The sequence below is a fragment of the Astatotilapia calliptera genome, chromosome 2, assembly GCF_964374335.1.
Source record: "Astatotilapia calliptera chromosome 2, fAstCal68.1, whole genome shotgun sequence".
NCBI classification, from domain to species: domain Eukaryota; kingdom Metazoa; phylum Chordata; class Actinopteri; order Cichliformes; family Cichlidae; genus Astatotilapia; species Astatotilapia calliptera.
Window position 1 is genome coordinate 11,013,065 of NC_137423.1, and position 18,473 is coordinate 11,031,537.

Genomic DNA, 18,473 nt, shown 5'->3' on the forward strand with positions numbered 1-18,473 from the left:
GTGGGCTGTTGACTAAGCGTACTCTACTTCCTATTAACATGGATTTGGATTTAGACACGTTTAAAATCATGTTGTTTTTACTTATCCAATCAAACACGTTCAGCAAATCTAGTTGTAATACGCTTGTCAATTCAGAGTAGCTACTGGCTGAATAAAACATGGTGGAGTCATCAGCATACATTACAAGATGAGATTTCTCCAGGACATACGGCAAATCATTTGTAAAGACTGAATAGAGAAGTGGACCGAGGCAGCTGCCTTGGGGTAGACCACAGTTCATTTCACAGCCCTCTGAGAAATAACCATTATAATAAACCTTTTGCCTTCTTCCAGACAAATAACTTTCCATCCAGCACAAAGCAGCTGGTGAAAATCCATAACATTTTAGTTTATCTATCAAAAGATCATGATTTATCAAATCAAATGCAGCACTAAAATCCAAAAATACCACCCCGGCCAAATTCCCATTATCTAGATATTTGTACCAGTTATCTGTCATGTGAATAAGAGCTGAACTGGTGGAATAACCAGGTTTGTAGGCATGTTGAAGCTGAGTGAGTAACTGATTTTCTGTTAGGTAATGTTGAATTTGTTCATAGACAATCCTCTCCACAATTTTACTTAGAATGGGGAGTAGACTAATAGGTCTGCTATTGACACCATTAAAAATGTCATTCTTGTTTTTAGGAATGGGCAAGGCAAGTTTATTTGTATAGCACAATTCAACAACAAGGTGATTCAAAGTGCTTTACAGACACATTAGAAACAAAAACAAATAAAAAGCATGATTTAAAATTGATTAAAACAAGCAAACAAACTAACTAATTAACAAACAAACAAACAACAGTATATAAAATCAAAACAGATAAAATCAGAACAGTAGATAAAATCAGTAGTTAAATGTAAGTTTTGAAATTTAAGCTTAAAGTGTGGATTTGGTGCTTTATTCAAATGCAGCTGAGAACAGGTGAGTCTTCAACCTGGATTTAAATAAACTGAGTGTTTCAGCTGATCTGAGGCTCTCTGGGAGTTTGTTCCAGATATAAGGAGCATAAAAGCTGAATGCAGCTTCTCCGTGTCTGGTTCTGACTCTGGGAACTGATAAAAGACTGGATCCAGATGACCTGAGGGATCTGGAAGGTTCATACATGGTCAGGAGGTCATTGATGTATTTTGGTCCTAAACCATTCAGAGCTTTATAGGCCAGCATCAGAACTTTAAAGTCTATCCTCTGACAGACAGGCAGCCAGTGTAAAGACCTCAGAGCTGGGCTGATGTGGTCCACTTTTTTGGTCTCAGTGAGGACTCGAGCAGCAGAGTTCTGAATGAGCTGTAGTTGTCTGACTGATTTTTTAGGTAGACCTGTAAAGATGCTGTTACAGCAATCAAGCATACTGAAGATGAATGCATGGACTAGTTTTTCCAGGTCCTGTTAAGACATCAGATCTTTTATCCTTGATATATTCTTGAGGTGATAGTAAGCTGACTTTGTTATTGTCTTAATGTGTTTTTCTAAGTTTAGGTCTGCATCCATCACTACACCCAAATTTCTCGCCTGGTTTGTGGTTTTTAGATGTATAGATTGAAGTTCTCTGGTGACCTGTAATCGTTTTTCTTTGGCGCCAAAGACTATTACCTCAGTTTTGTTTTTGTTTAGCTGGAGAAAATTGTGGAACAACCAGTCATTAATTTCCTCAATGCATTTACCAAGAGCCTTTTTGAAAAAACTTGTTGGCAGGACATCTAAACAGCAAGAGGAGGAGTTCAGTTGACCTAAGATGTCCTCCAGGTCTTTGCTGTTAATAGGTTGAAACTGTTTCATGGTGTTTAAACAGTTTTTTGGTGGACACAGTACATATCCTGAATCTGCTGTTGATGTACCAATTGCTTGTCTAATCTTTTGGATTTTTTCTGTGAAGAATTTGGCAAAGTCATTGCAGGCCATGGTCGAATGAAGTTCAGCTGCCACTGGCACAGGAGGGTTTGTTAGCCTGTCAACTGTGGAAAATAAGACCCGAGCATTATGGCTGTTTTTAGTGATGATGTCAGAGAAGTAGGACCTCCTTGCACTCCTCAGTTGTAAATTATAATTGTGAAGTTTCTCTTTATAGATGTCATAATGAACCTGGAGGTTTGTTTTTCTCCATCTGCTCTCAGCTTTCCTACACTCTCTTTTTTCATTTTTCACCAGTGTGGAGTTTCTCCATGGAGACTTGTTCCTTCCAGAGATAACCTTCACCTTAATGGGAGCAATAGTGTCCATTACATTTAACATTTTAACATTGAAGCTATTGACGAGCTCATTGACTGAACCTTTGGACAGGTCAGGTGTTAATGGGAAGACCTGGTTAAAAATTGCACTACTGTGTTCAGTTATACACCGTTTTGTGATCACTGTTGTTGATATATTTGTGTGGGCTGAGATTTTACTTTCAAAGAAAACACAGTAATGATCAGACAGGCCCACATCAGACACAGTAACCTTTGAAATGCTCAGGCTCTTGGAGATCAGTAGGTCGAGAGTGTGTCCTCTATTATGTGTGGCCTCTGTTACATGCTGAGTCAGCCCACAGTTGCCCAGAGTGTTACTCAGGTCTTTAGTCCCTTTGTCCTGAGGGTTGTCCACATGGATGTTAAAATCCCCAGCAATAATTACACAGTCGAAATCAACACAGATCACAGACAGCAGTTCACTGAGGTCATTAAAAAAGTCTGTGCAGTATTTGGGAGGCCTGTAAACATTAAGAAACACAACTTTGGATGGGGCCTTCAGCTGTAAAGCCACATATTCAAAAGACTGAAAACTTCCAGGAGATAGCTGCTTACATTGAAATGATTCATTAAATAAGACAGCAACCCCTCCTCCTCCAGCCATAATCCTCGCAGCCCTGACCCTTCACACATCAGACTGCGGAGACAGAGCATGAAGGTGGTAAGGAGGAACTAAGGGGGGCGAGGCTGGGCAATGTGACTTCGATTGCTCTGTTGAGGGCGGGGCTCGATGGTGAACCTTTGGCTGCTCTGGTGGGGGGTTTATGGGGGACAAAAAGGGATTGGGCCGGGGGGTAGATCTGAGCCCAGCATTGACCCGCTCCATCATGTGGGGAGGAGGGAGAAAGGGAGGGGGGGTGATGGGGGTGATGGCCTGTCAGGGGTTTGGGGGACTGGGGAAGATCGTGGTCCCTGGTCCTGGTCGTTGGTGTTGTTGAGAGAGTTGGAGGCAAATAGGGACCCCTCTTCTTGCCTCAGATGTCTCTCCTTTCTGAGGCTCTTCCCGGGTGGGGGCAGATGGAGCTCCTCCTCAAGGTTTCTGCTGGGCTTTGTCTGTTCTTGGAGTACTGTTTGTTCCTCTTTATGAGATAACTCCTCGTTTATCTCAGCCTTGGCACCAAGCACAGATGGATGACGTATGGAATAAAACAAGTTGGAGGTGAACAGTTTCACCCCTGACTTGTTAAAATTAAATCCATTTGCTTTAACCCTTGTGTGGTGTTCGTATTTTTGTTACTCAGCCAGTGTTCATGGGTCTGGTGGACCCGCTAGAGTTTTGGCTTTCCAAATTAACACTATCAAACAATTTTATGTTAAATTACTCAACAGATGTTTACTTCATCCCAATTACAAGACATATGAACAGCAAACATGGTTAATTTTTTCCCTTTACCTTTGTTAGATCACATTTATGAATTAATGTGCTTCTCGTTTTTCTTTTATATAAAATGTTATAAATAAATCAGTTATAATCAAGTTGAGTGAGTGGAAAGACACAACACATTTACACGTGAAAAAATAATTAATTGTTTGATTTTTCTTTTGAAGAAAAATGAACACGGGTCTCACAGACCCGAACACCATACAAGGGTTAAACAGATGCCTGCGTTCCCAAAAAATATGGGAATTATTGGGAATTATTTTCGATTCTTTCCACTGCAACGGAAATAAGCTGCATGCCAAAGATCTATTAAATATGTGACATATAGGAAGGGACACAAACTTGGCTGCAACTTTGAGCAGTTTACTGTCTATATTATCAGAGCCGGAGAATGTATCGTCAGGAAGTGATATTGATTTTTATGAAGGGGGGGGGGGGTCGAGTGTTAGCTAATGCAGGTCACTTGTGTCTTGCAGGCTATTAAAAACTGGCCCAGATGAACTGCTCTTCCACTCCACCTGACATCAACCTTTTGATCATCTTTTTCTTGGTTAGGTTATGTTTACTTAAATATGAAATAATTAGACTTTTATTTAAACTCCTTGCTTGTCACCTACTTCCAGCCAATTTGTGGCATTACTCTTTGATGTACCAACAGCAGAAAGCTGCGCTTTCCACACAGAGCTGGTGGAACCATCGCGGACACACCTGTCACACTGAATCTGTTTTTTTTCCTTTTGTTTGTTTTGGGTTTTTTGTTTTTGTTTTTGTTTTTTTAAAGGGTCAGCCTTGAATTTCCAGGGATTTCTTGTAACCGCCTGACAACAGTTTTAAGTTTACCCAGCTGTCATCAGTGTCATGAGTTTTCTTTTTTGTTTTTGTCTTTTTGTTTTTTCTCTTTTTAGTGACAGAGGTTGGTCAGGTCATCTGTAGAAAAAAACAAATGCCCTGTGAAAATACTTATTACTGCAGCTAATGACTACAGTTAATTTAAACTGTTAAAAGGGAAATGTTAAGGCTGTAACAAAATCAAATGTTGGTGTTTTTGTTTTTGTAAATGATACAAAAGAGACATTGTCCCTTTTAAAGATGAACTGTAAAATATTTTCCATAGCCATCTGTTCAGAGATGACATTTTACTTCCAATTGTGTAGCTAACTGGGAATCAAAACTGCTAAAACCTCCAAAATTAAGAAGCCATAAGAAGCGTTTGAGTTAAAAATCAAGAATGGTGGACACTGTTTCTCCATGATTTGGACACAGGGAACCGACTGTGGCAGGGTCAGTCTGTTACAACCGTGTGTGTGTGTGTGTGTGTGTGGGGGGGGGGGGGACTTAAAAAGGTAAAGATCAAGAGCAGTAACTAATCATAATCTTAAAGATGTGTAAATAATTCTGGCAGTGTGGAATGAAATAAGAAACCTGATGTCAGTAAACAGTGTCTGCATTTATAGATGAGAACATGAATATGTTGAGTCTGCTGTGGATGCTCGAAGATGGAGTCAAGCCCAAAATAATCCCTCCCTCTCTTGTAACCCACAAACTGAACTGTAATGTAACGACACTCACCTGTTCACTAAAGTAAAACGTCGCTACTTCCAGGTCTGGTGTGGTTGGAATGGAGGCGGAGTCGACTGGGTCCGCTCTCCCTGCCCAGTGCGCGCTCCCGACGCAGATAAATTCTATCGAGACGAACTACTTGGCATTACACCTGTCCTCGCAGACCAGGTGTGTGTCGGTCTCACCTGTCTGACTCTGTAAATGATGGAGGAGCTGGTCGGGCTCGGCGCCGTGACACTGCTGGGCGTCCTGGAGCAAGGTAAGCTTTTTGTGACACGACTTCTTACTGGGATTAAATGATCATTCTAAACGTTGTTTTCTCCTTCCTGTTTAGTTTTACATCGTTTTGTATGTTTATGACCGTTTTAAATTGTTCCAGCCTGCAGACTCGAGAAACGGCTCAGCTGGTGCTGTTTTCATAGTCGAGGCCGTCTTCAGACCTCGTCAGTTTTAAAATTATAAATGCACAAAAAAGTTAAACACGGTGATTTAACCGGTCATGATGCTTGAATCTTTTTCTTTTCCACTATAGCTCGGTTACTGTTTTACGCCTTCTTATTTCCTGAATTCTGTTTACACGTGTTTTATGTTTGTGGTATTTAAAGCAGTTTGAATTCCTGTGTTTGCATGTCAGCGTACACCAGAGGTGGGAAGTAACGAAGTATTTGTACTTCGTTACTTTACTAAAGTAAAATTTCCGGATATCTGTACTTGAGGGTGTGGCATTAACCCTCTACTGCATAGCGTTGCCCTGAGGCAACAAACCACATTTTCATGCCTTACGGTGGCCCTTCAAAAAAAACAACAACTTCCCCCCCCCCCCCCCCCCAAACAATGCTACCAGGCACATCTCTTTCCAATAAAATGTGGAGTTGAAGGTGGTGTGACTTTGATTGGGGAAGGGGGGGGGAAGGGCTCCTTTCTGCAAGCTGCACTACATGAGAGACATCTCCATTAGGAGGCAAGATAAAGATCACAATTTTACATGTTTATAGTGAAATAAATATATATTAAAAATACTTGTATGTGCATGAATATGTTAAGAAGCATATTTGATTGTTTGTTCTACTTTTTAAAATTTATTTATACTGTAAAACTGTTCATTTTCATTCGTTGCCTCAAGGCAACACTGCGCAGTTAGCCCAATTTTTTTTTTCAGGCAATATAATGCATTTGGATATGTGTGTAGAGATGTGTTTGTGTGCATTTATGTGATCATAGTCAATATTTTTTACTTTACAATCTACTCATAATTACAGGACATGGATGCAAAAACTTTTTATGCAAGGAAACCAAGGGAGTGTGCACTTTCTGTCCTCAGAAAGTGAGGACAGTGAGCATTCAGGGAGTGACAGTGAAGTAGAGGAGTGGATCCCTGAATGAGGTTTGAGGGACACTTAGGAGCTCAGGGGTCAGTTGGTAAAGTAACTGTGTCTGTGTGTGTGTTAGTGCCTACATAGCAAGCAGGTCTGGCCAGGATCTGGTATCAAGCCGGCACTTTGCGTAATCTGGGAGAGTAGAAAAGCGCTACATAAAAATCAGTCCATTCACTGTCTGAACAGAGTTTCGGCATGTTACTTTTGCACTGTTTTGCATGTTCTGGCACATGTTGTTGTTGTTATTGCATGGCTTGATTAAGGTACACATTATGCTGACATCTGGGGCCAGAGCTGAAACCGTTCTGGGCCAGCACAGGGCCAGCAGTGTGTCTACAACTGGCCCGTGGCTGTACACCACCTACAGATGGCCCACATATCGCAATGAATAACGGCCCTTTGGTGGCCTAGATCAGGTTTGCCAGAGGTAATCCACACATGGGCCAGCACAGGACGACCAGGGTGTCTGAAACTGGCCTTGTGCTGGCCCATGTGTGGATTACCTCTGGCAAACCAGGTCTGGGCCACCAAAGGGCCGTTATTCATTGCGATATGTGGGCCATGTGTAAGCACATTGTGTGGGCCTGATCCCTGCCATACCAATATTGCTGTGTGGGTGTCAGTGTATGTGGTCATGTATTACTTATTGTTGTGGGGACACAAATTTGTTTACACACTCACATTGAGGTCTCGCCTACGAAGGCTTGAGTCAGGGTTAGGGTAAGGTTCAGGCAGGGACTTGTGATGGGTAGAGTCAGGTTAAGTCTCCATTAAATTAATGTAATGTCCCCAAAAGTGATGGAAACAGTGTGTGTGTGTGTGTGTGTGTGTGTGTGTGTGTGTGTGCGCGCGTGCGTGCACGCATGTGCATGGGGTTAGGGTCAAATGTTGGATGTATTTTGGTGTTTTATTGTTTTGTGAAATGTTTACATTGTTTATTTGTTGTTTATTTATTTGTTCATCCTTGTTGTACTAATACAACTTATTATAGAATAACTTGGCGTTTTACTACCCGTGTTGCCTTTAAGCAACAAACCAATATCTGTTTGGGGGGGAGCAGGTTGTCAAATTTTATAATTGATATATTATTATTAGGGACCCTAAAGCTCCCCCAAAATAGGGAGAAATATTTTTTTTCCCCCAAAATTAAAAAGTCATGCAGTAGAGGGTTAAAAGAGATGAGCAAGTGCAAAATCAGGGGCTGCAGTTAGACGACTGCAGATGTCCATAAGGTACTTCAGCATGGAGGTAGCCCTGCACTGTCAGTGTGTTGGCAGCTAAAGGCCAGCTGCTTATTTCACAGGGAGAGAATAATGCAGAGATGGAGAAGGATAAGAAGGACAGAAGAGGAAGGAGAGGGCTTAAATTAAAGACTGCTCAGTGGTATTTGATTCACTGGCAATTTAAAGTATATACGCATAGTCATCGTGTTTTTAAATTGCATATTGGGTCTGTACATGTGACATTATGTTTTACTGACTGTTATTTAAAAGCTGCATGAAAATCATCTGCAGGTTAGTGCAGGGGTTAAATGGGTTACTTTGCTGTACTGTGATGGATTTAAAACAGCTGATCACAGCTTGTACATTAAGAAAATCTACTGCAGCTCTCAATAGAAATTGTGACTTAGGATTTCCCCCCACGCTGAGCCATTACAGATTGGTGTGTCCAATTTTTAGGGTTCCTTAACCTGCTGAATCCACTTTAACCCCTGACCTGTACACTTTCTGTTTAGGGCCAAAGTCACCCTCTACAATGTAGGCAAGGGAAAATATTTTTTTGTTTTTAAATTTTCCTCTTTCTCTGTTCATGTTCTGCTGATCTGATTCAAGTTGAATATTTATGAGAATTAAAATGTAGGCCACGTTTGTTAATCTAATATTTTATTACATTAATATAGCACAAGGTTGAGTTAGCTCTGCACACACATAGCTGGTAGAAACGTCCTCCAAAGAGCTACTTTCAAGACTACATTTTAGAGTCGCTACTCTTTACTTTGAGTTAAGGAGTTGAGTCAGTACTTTAACAGAGTATTTTTAACACTATCTGTACATGTGACACCTGGCGTTCACAGCCCTCACTGCATTCGTGCTTCCACTTTATTTATTTATTTATTTATTTAGCTTTTATAAATAAAATTTGCATAGATGAGCAGCGTGGTGTGTACTTTGGTCTGTGTAGCAGAAGCTGTGTGAAGGACAGCTCATGAAGCCATCTTTTATTTAACATTTGAAAAAAATAACAATGTTCATGTAATTAAAGTGTAATGTGCACTAAAATGTGTTCTTTATGTTTTTAGCCTATTTCTCTCTCCAGGTAATTTATGCCAGGAGGAAGTATTCAGTGTCTCCACCTGCCACCACTGGACCACCAGAATTTGAGAGGGTCTTCAGAGCTCAGTGAGCCCCTTTGTGTCTGTTTGTCTATGCATGTACTTGTATTACTAAAATCCTGTGGGGACCCTTCAATTTTGGAGGGACGAAATTTTACCTGATAAATTGGTAAGAATGAAAGGGATGCCTCTGGTGCCCCCTGGAGGCTGTGGTGTGTAGTGTTTTACCACTTAGTTTCGGTTAGTTTTGTTGTCCTTTGTGTTTAGAGCAAACTGCTCAGAGTACTTCCCCATCTTCATCACCGTGCTGTGGCTATCTGGAGTATTCTTCAGCCAAGGTGAGGCGACAGAAGCCACAGAGGCTGCTGCAGCATTAACACGTACGCTTTACGACCTGAAAAGGTAAACATTTAAAGGTGTGTCTGTGTGTTTCAGGTCTGTCTTCAGTCTGCGGTTTGCTTTATTTATATGGACGGTTCAATTACTTTAGAGGATATTCTGAGTCTGCACAGGGACGGTGAGAGCTATGAGAACCCCTACAATTACAATAAATACACTCGCTGTTTAAAATCATTCTTATACTGATGCTAACGTTTGCACTGCAGGAACTCCCATATGAAATGTGAGTTTTACTTTATGGAAAGTTCCTGCTCTGGCTTTCATACCCTCTGAAGGATGGGATCTCTCAGGGTTATTGAATTTTAAATGTTCACAGTGAAGTTAAACGCTGAGTTAAAAATGTCCAACTGTGTGACATCATCAGAATCGGCATACTATATTAATCTCTAGGGAAATTATATATCAGTCTGACAAACGGCAACTATCAAAATTTTGAGCTATGCAAACAGGACAAGAGTACAAAATCACCAAGCTAAGGTTATTTATTTTGACTGCGATTGTTTAGATCCAGACTGTCCCCTGAATGTCTCGTCATGTTGGTTTTTTCAAAGCTTGTATTTTTTTTTTAACTAAATTCTGCACTTCCTCTAATGTCCACTAGAGGCTCGCGCATAGACTCATGTAAAAATGTCTAACTTTACAGCAAGAAATGAAAATGTTTACAGGCTGATTCCTGTAGTATCTGTATGTGGCCTCTTTTGGCTGTGGTCAAAATGCTAACACTTTTAGAAAATAGTCACTAGTTAAAATCTAAAATGTTCATTCAACCAGGTGGAACAGAGCTTTCTGCCTCCTGTAAATGACTTACTGTGAGTAGTTCTGCCTGTGCAGGTGTGTAACAGGTAAACTGACTCAACACTGTTCATGCCTCTGGTCTCTTTCAGTCTGGCTCCACTTTACTTCTGCGCTCAGATTCTCTGGATTCTCATTGGATTCTCGGCTGTTGGCATTTTCCTCACAATCTGCCGAGTTTACCTGAACATGGACCTGCTGCAGGAACTTTGCTCCATCTTCGGGCTGTTTTGACCGAGGAGGATAAGAAGTGACAAAAGGGAGGAGAGGTTGTCTTCTACTCTGATCTTCATCTCTGTATTTCTCATACAGTTCGTTAAATATTCTGTTATCAACCTGAAAGTAGGGAATAAAGAGAGATGATGTATCTGCATCTGTCAGTTTCTGTTGATCACCAGCAGAGGGCACCACACCCCGACTTTGACCTCAAAGTTTCTTCATTTCAAACGACAGACACCACGGTGTAAAAATACTTAACTACAATTTAAAGCGCTGCATGCTAAAGCCCCGTTCTTGTTATAGTGGATATAAGGGGGTAGTCAATATTTAAAACTTAAACTCTTTCGTTTTGCATCTATAATTAATAAATGTGCTTTCAGGACATCTTCAGTCATATTTACACAGCACACCAAGGAGGAAACGCTGTGTTTACAGAAAGAGGAACCTCCCCTACAATTTCCATTTATGGTTGAACTGATTTAACAACAGAATTTTAGTGGAAGGCAAACAAAAGCCAGCAAACTGAAACAATGCTTTTGACAATAAATAACAATTAACTGTTTTGATAAATATTCATAAAGTTTTTTTTCTTTTTCTTCTAATGCTCTACCCCCACCCCCACATACTGGCCCTTTTTAACTTCATGTTATTAAATATGACCTTTTTATAAAGCACATTTCAGTCCTCGCGTTCCTGTTTTTGGCCACAAGGTGGCAGCATTTCATTTATAGAGGCTCTGGGTAATAAACATTGAAGATGAAGAATAACTTGATCATTTTGAGAAAAACAGATTTTAAGTCAATCAACATACAAATAATTTTTTAAATTTGTTTTAATATTTAAATAAAAATTTGTTTAAAAACAAGTTCTAAATTCACTATAAAACTCTTTTCATACCTCAAATCTATAGTGCTTATTTTTAACCTTAAATTAATACGATGGACTTTTGTTGAGCCTAACAGCAGGTAAAGCTGAGGAGTCCTGAGATGATTAAAATAGAAACCAGCCCCTCTGCTGGTCCTCCTTCACTACATCCATGAATCTTCTCCGAGGTCTTCCCCTTTTCCTCCTGCCTGGGAGCTCAATCTTCATTAGTGTTGGTCAAGTTACTTGAAAAAAGTAATCAGTAACTAATTACTGATTACTTCCCCAAAAAAGTAATCCCGTTACTTTACTGATTACTTATTTTCAAAAGTAATTAATTACTTTTTAAAAACACGATTTACAACCTGAATAGGTAATAAAGCGATAGATCTCTCAGCCCAATTCTACTTTTTCTGCATAATCCATCATACAAAATGTAATCAAATGGAAAAGTCTCTTTTTAAAACTTGTTTTGTTAGTTTTAATCTTTTAACTTTATGCATCATGCAAACATTTAATTATATGCAACATTCACTGACTGGAAGAAATTTGTTTAATATTTAAACCTATTTTCTGCACATAAAATAATTTTTTTTTGTGTTTACACTCAGTCTTTCAAATAGATGCAAGTAAAACACAGCAGAAAATAAAGTCAAAGACTCAGCGGTCCTTTTGCTCTATTTTCACCTGTAAAGCAGGAGTGGGGTAGGCGGAGGTTACCCTGGTGCAGGTGTGCCGCAGTGGTCAGTGGAAGAATCCACGAGTTTCTCTGAGTTTCCCATTACGTCGTAGCGCACTGCTTGCTTGGAAGTTTAGGGGTTTTTTTTTCGCTGTAAAAAGAAGTTTTCTTCCCACGCACAACGGACGCTAAAGTTTTTGTCACTTTTTATGGAATCAAACTCAAAGTAAGGTCAGTACTTCCACGCTTTAAACGCTGCACGCTCATACTCTCTCCCACAATCGATATGTGATCCATTGTTGATCTGCACACAGCTGTTGTCACAAACGTCGCACTTGCTAACGTCATTGTCATGAGACATTCTCGCAAAAAATCAAGGTTTTAGTAACGCAGTAACACAGCGTTCCTATGGGAAAGTAACGGTAATCTAATTACCGTTTTTGCAATAGTAATCCCTTACTTTACTCGTTACTTGAAAAAAGTAATCGGATTACAGTAACGCGTTACAGCCCATCTCTGATCTTCATCATCCTTTGTCCAACATGTCCATGCTGCCTCCTCAGCACAAGTTCAAACCATCGCAGCCTCACCTCTAAAAAACATAAATGAAACAATATGGAGGATTTCAGAATAAGCAGTTCTTAAAAAGTAAAAATGTTCAAAATTTCTACCACATTTGAGGTGTGTCTTCAGTATGAGCACTGAAACCTTTTTTTTTCTTTGCTGTAATTGTTCCTCAGGGACAAGTGGACATGAAACCCACAGTCCTTTTGCACAAAAACGCATTCAGGTTTATCAGAAGCTAAAAAGAAGCTTCAGGTGACATCTTGATTATTTCCGTGCTTTTATTTGCTTCTGCAGCATCTTTAAACATTAAAACCAGCATAACTCTGCTCCTGCTGAGATCTCTACAGTTAATGTGCGGTTAATTAAACCAGCGAGTCAGGCCGTTAATGTGATCCAGGCGCAGGCTGATATTTCCACTTACTACCTATAAAAAAACATGGACCGCACCAGCACAGCTGCCATCGGGTGTAGAGGGGTGGGGGCTCCTAAAGCATAAGTGTCTATGGAGGCAGGGGTAAAACCCCTCTGCTGGTTTTCAGCCTGACTCGTCTGTCATGAAAGCCAGAAGTGTAACAGCATTAGATCTGTGACATGAGGTTTATACTGAGATCGATACATTCATTAAACTCTGCTGTCCTACGAAAAAAAATGTACGTTTTATAATTCAAAGATAATCCTGCAGCCTTTGATCTTCAGGTAACATTTATAAGGTAAAACAGTGAGATCTGTGTTTGTGGAGGATAAAGGCGTCTTTGTTGGTTTATGAGGATTCATCTTTAAAATCAAAACTACTTTGTATCACAAGTGTAGTCTATTTGTAAAAACCCCAGGCAGCAGAAGCTGATATAAGCCTGTAAACTGTGAAGTGACCGGCTGTTGGAGATCAAATCTTTCTTGTGTGCGTCCGCAGTTTGTGTTTATTTGGAAAAATCCGATCATCCGACCAGCGGCCTGAGGAGAGCCGAGTCACGTCGAGCAGTGTGATATGAACGCTGCCTTCAGAACAAAACAGCTCTAATTAAAGCTTTAAGAAGTTCTCAGAAGCCTCCAACAACAAAAAGGAGGACATCTTACATAGTTTTGTGTTTGTCCTGAAGTCTGATGTAGATATTTTTCCTCTGGAGCACACTGCTGTTTATCCATGTCGGTGTAAACTGCTCAGTGTCTGCTAGACAAGCATCTCCCATCAGCTGAAAGTTACGCTAATCAAACCAGTAATGTCTCTCTATAAAAATCATCTCTTGGTTAAAATACACCGAAATCTCTTACTTTCATGTAGGAACTATTTTCTATCTGCTGTTTACATCCACCAAACGAGAGAACCAAGTTACAACCTGGAGGCTGAGAGGAGCCCTGACCAGTAACACTCAGACCTGCCATCAAGCTGCAGGGTAAAAGAAAATGAAGCTGAGGCACCAACAGCTGCAGTTCCTCTAACGTCCAGCAGGGGCTCCAGCAGTGAGTCAGTCCCCACAGACTTCCACGTTAAAATATCTGACTTCACAGCAGACATACACCTGTTTACAGCCTGATAGAACAACTGTTCTGGTCTCTATGGATAATTTAAACTTTTATAACACCTGGACAGGTGTGAATGTTTTCTTTCTGACAGCCTCTTTGACTGACAGGCAGCTGTAGCTGCTAGCTGTCTGCTAGTCTTCACCTCAGCTAATTGGAGTCCCTGACCTGGAGCTCTGGACCGTGTTTGTGCTGTTGGAGCCTTTTTTAATGGAATTATCTGACCAATAATCTGGCTGCTGTGAGATTAATTAAACTAAGAGACCATCAAAGCAGTCTGAGCTCCAGTTTTGGGACTTTATTTAGATTCTACTGAGCGTTAAATCATCAGGTATGTGTGTCTGTTTGATGCTCCCATACAGTCTGTAGGTTAGGCAGCAGTCAAAATGCTAAGTCGAGTCTTCAAAATGAACAGCCCCTAAACAGTGGGTGGCATCATGGTGACAACATCAATCCATTTATATGCAGTCTATGACCGTGATCTATATTTAGCCCCCACTGTGTTGACTTTTACCTCTCTTCTACCCGCGTGGAGCCATTTCTGCCCTCGTTTCAGGAGGGATTTACATAGAGTTGTAAGGTGATAGGTTGCAACTATCAGTCACTAGTTATTAAATGACTTTTGTCTTAGTTTTTCACATGTCTGTGGGTCAGAGGTGGATTGTGAGTAAGTTGTCACTCAGGTTGTTTGAATTTTCTCACGCCGAACTGTAATCTGCACCACAAAGAACTGAAGACTATTTATAGAGCAGCTCTGCTCGAGTTTATATTAGGAGGTGCAGCCAGGTCTGTACAGCCTGTACATTATCACACACACACACACACACACAAGTGCGCGTGCGCTGGTTCATGTGTGGAATGCGGCCCTGTGTGTATTTTTAGCGTGTCGTCGTCTCTTTGGCAGACGGCGGAGCAGCAGTTGTTGTTCTCAGCGTCAGGATAACTTTCCATCCAACAACAGCTGCTTCACTCTGCGCCATCTTCTCAGGCTCCGCCCATCAGAGACAGCACCGCAGACTGCCTCCATCGCTCGCCATCAAACACCTGAACACCAGCGAAACACATTTCTAAGACCCGGTGTCTGAGAAAGGCTCACAATCACATCTAACAACGTAAAAATAATTTCATGCCTCTCTGTGACCTCTGATTATGAGTTTACCAACAGGTAAACGATACCTGAGGTCCTGACTTGTCCCTCCTCAGTCTGGAAAAGCTTCAGGAGGAGCTGGAAAATGTTGCACAGCTGCTAAACTCCTGAGTTGGCTTCCACTGAGCTTCCACATAAACAAACAACAAACGTTAAGTAAAGAGACTTTGTTACGTTTAGGGAAGATATCACAGTTTTTTAATATCTGAAGCATAAAACACGTTTTAAATACAGTTTAAATGCGAGGCTTGTTAAGCCACACCTTACAAACATCACCAAGACAGCAGCACAGACTGTGTGTCTCTGCGCACCTATTCATCTGTGATGGACAGAATGCTGTTCAACTTGTCTCTGAGTCTTACAGAAAACATGATCAGTCAATAACATTATTTCAGTTTGATCTGCAGACAACCTGAAGCGATTTCCACGTCTCCTTTACCAGGTTGTCGGACAGAAGGCTTGAATGTTTAAATGGATCCAGTTTGAGCGCACTTTTTTGAATTAACATGTTTATTGCTCTGTGCACTAAATCACCATATTAATGAGTTTCTGCAGCATTAATCTCTGATGTTATTTATTGTTATATTTTTGTGTTCCCTGTGAGTCACTCATAGTCACATGACGCACAAAACCTGCTTTTTACTTGAACGTGCTCAGAGCCTAAAGGGTCAGGTTCTAGTGTCAGAAGTTGAGGGACTCGAGTTAAACTACATTTGACCACCCATCACGGGTGGAGCCATGTGACACTGGTGCATCTGTATGTGGTCACATAAGAGTGGGGAACTGGTTATGGAAAAAAAATGGACAAAGACACCTATGGACCACAAAAAGAAACAAACAACTTCTAAAAGTGGTCGATTTGATCTTAAAGTATACTCAGACATGTGGTGATGACTCATTTAAGAAGGTTGTTATTAAAAGCCACCGTAAAGACGTCACACAACCAGAGTGACCTGAGCCTATCATTAACCAGCTTCTTGTCATGTAAATCAGTGAGTTAGTTAACTTTGCCTGCTTCCTGTGGATGTGAGATTATAAAGATCTGTTAAACAGGTCCTGTCATTTGTTTTCAGCAGCATCATCTGAGCTTCCTGTTTCTAGTGATTCTATTAAGAGCTTAATGCTGATTGGCTGAGATCATAGTTAGTGAGGCTGTTAATCTGAGCCGGATTAGATTAACCGTGTGTCCAGGTGTCTACCTACTGGCATTTTAAGATGTAGGCAAACAAAATTATTTTAAAAACGTATCTTTATTTAACACAGCCCTGCCATGAGAATCCTGATTTTGTCAGTGACTTTGAATAAGGTCATAGAAAAACTTCAGTTCACCATAAAAAGTAAAAATTTTCTATAAAGAGGGCCGAAATTAAAAAAAGGTGTCACGATAGCGTATACGATTACACTCAGGTATGATTGTGCTAACAACAATTTAGGAAAAAAGCAGCTACACTGCATCAATTCAGTGATCTTGTTTCAGAAAGTCAAAACATTAGCTGAAAGAGAAATTTAAAAATGTCAATTTAAGTTACCAGATCCAGAATTTACATGTATTTGCCGACCATCTCCAGAAAGTATTTTGCTACCTGAGACAACTTATATAGAGTTTGCTAACGTTAGCCAGATAAAAAGACACCTCAGGGACGAACGGGATGTTGACGACCAAATGATCCCATCATGTCCTGAATGTCCTGCTGATGTTGACCACCTAAGGTCCCCAGCCTGGTTGGCTTCATTACATAAAAATAGATATTTTGCTGGCTAGCATTAGCTAACATTAGTTTACCTACTGACAGAGCTAATCATAGCTAGCTTGCTCGCTAATGTTGTTTCTAGAGCTGCAACTATTCATTGAGTAATTCAAATAATTTGATTTGACACAAATTCTTGACTTCAATGATTTGTTTAATGCACAGCTCTGCAGCATGGCGATGTGTTAAATGATGTAAATGGGAGTGCTTCAGACACGTTTATGACTAAAAACAGACCCGCAGTACAAATGTATTTAGGAGCAGCGTGTGAATAAAAACTCAGATAACAATAAGGCCACACAGCTCTCAGTTTAAAACAAAAATACTGAAACAAAAACACCTAACACAACAGCAGCAGTGATGATGACGCTGGCACCTTTTAACATAGAGGCGGAGTCTATTTACACACCACAAAGGGCAAAGAGTGAGGTCAGGCAGAGTGAAAACAAACAGCAGCTCTGTTCCTGTGATCAACATTAAAACACTTTATTGGGAAAAAGCTGCGGGAGTCCTTCATCAAAGCACCTGATCAACAAACTCCGACAACTAGAAAAGTGAAATTTGTAGCTGCTCCATCCACTGCCATTTGTCTTACATGGCAGAAGAATCTGCAGTAAAGCTCCACGGAAAAAACAGAATCCAATGAGTCGTTTATTGTAAAAGACCTGTGTTTTTTCTCTTTTGAATGTTTATGATTGCTCATTAATAAGACAAAAGTATTTTTTATCCGTTTACTAGATTAATCGATGGAATAATCGATAGATTACTTGATTACTGAAATAATCTATAGTTACAGCCCTACTTGTCCATTCGTCCATCCTTCGCTACCGCTTATCCTTTTCAGGGTCGCGGGGGGTGCTGGAGCCAATCCCAGCTGTCATAGGGCGAGAGGCGCGGTACACCCTGGACAGGTCGCCAGTCTGTCGCAGGGCTAACACACAAGGACAGACAATCATTCATACTCACATTCACTCGCACATTCACACATCCAGACCTGATTGTGTTATTGTCTTTTTCCCTGCCATGTTCTGAATCACTGACTTCATGTGTTTCACGTGTTTGAGTTGAACAAGAATGACTCAGGAAGTTCAGAAGATAAAGAAGGACATGAGGAAATAAGGGAACACTGGAAACTTACTGTTATTTTTTGATTTCATTATATTCAGGATATGTTTTTAGAGTTGGTGCTGAGGACTTTTTCTTTTTCTGATATCTGGAGAAAAAGATGGCCCACAAGTTCAAGGACCCATAAAGTATGATATCAAAACCTGTAATTATTAAAATGGGATTCTCTTTGGTCACATTTAAAGCTCAAAAGTGTTTTAACAGAAACACACAGCTGGCACATGTCCTAAGTGAGTTTCAGAGCTTTACAAGCTTTGCGTTTTGCTCGTATAATGGTCATAAAACAGGAGCAGGGTTTCACTGCCGAGCTGCAGTTAAACCCCAAAAACCTCATCCAGCCAAACAGCCGCTGACTCTCTGAATTTAGGCTTTTTGTAATCTCTAACAGAAATACATCCACTCCTGTAGACCAGGTTACCACCAAATATATGGTCTTATTTGCTTTGATGACTAAAATAAACACATTATACAAAATTTAGTGTTGTGTTAGTTGGA

At 40.5% G+C, this 18,473-nt stretch overlaps 1 protein-coding gene across 3 annotated transcripts; it reads left to right on the forward strand.

Moving 5' to 3' along the window:
• The first annotated feature begins 5,256 nt into the window (after positions 1-5,256).
• Positions 5,257-10,484, forward strand: ltc4s (leukotriene C4 synthase). Of its 3 annotated transcripts, none has more exons than XM_026184623.2 (5): positions 5,257-5,471; positions 8,888-8,987; positions 9,188-9,258; positions 9,356-9,437; positions 10,204-10,484. In XM_026184623.2, the coding sequence occupies exons 1-5, from the start codon at positions 5,414-5,416 to the stop codon at positions 10,343-10,345; spliced, it is 453 nt and encodes a 150-aa protein (XP_026040408.1). In that variant the 5' UTR covers positions 5,257-5,413; the 3' UTR covers positions 10,346-10,484. The 3 variants fall into 3 exon arrangements, with proteins under 3 accessions (XP_026040408.1, XP_080161531.1, XP_026040416.1); XM_080305405.1 differs by lacking the exon at positions 10,204-10,484 and adding an exon at positions 9,526-9,702 and having other exon boundaries at positions 5,287-5,471; XM_026184631.2 differs by lacking the exon at positions 9,356-9,437 and having other exon boundaries at positions 5,300-5,471; positions 9,188-9,322.
• The last annotated feature ends 7,989 nt before the right edge of the window (positions 10,485-18,473 follow it).

Bases quoted from the DNA above. Each gene is read 5' to 3' on its own strand.
- ltc4s (XM_026184623.2), top strand. From the start codon at position 5,414: ATGATGGAGGAGCTGGTCGGGCTCGGCGCCGTGACACTGCTGGGCGTC. The intron at 9,259-9,355 runs GTGAGGCGACAG...TGTGTGTTTCAG, and splicing joins TGGAGTATTCTTCAGCCAAG to GTCTGTCTTCAGTCTGCGGT. The intron at 9,438-10,203 runs GTGAGAGCTATG...GGTCTCTTTCAG, and splicing joins TCTGAGTCTGCACAGGGACG to TCTGGCTCCACTTTACTTCT.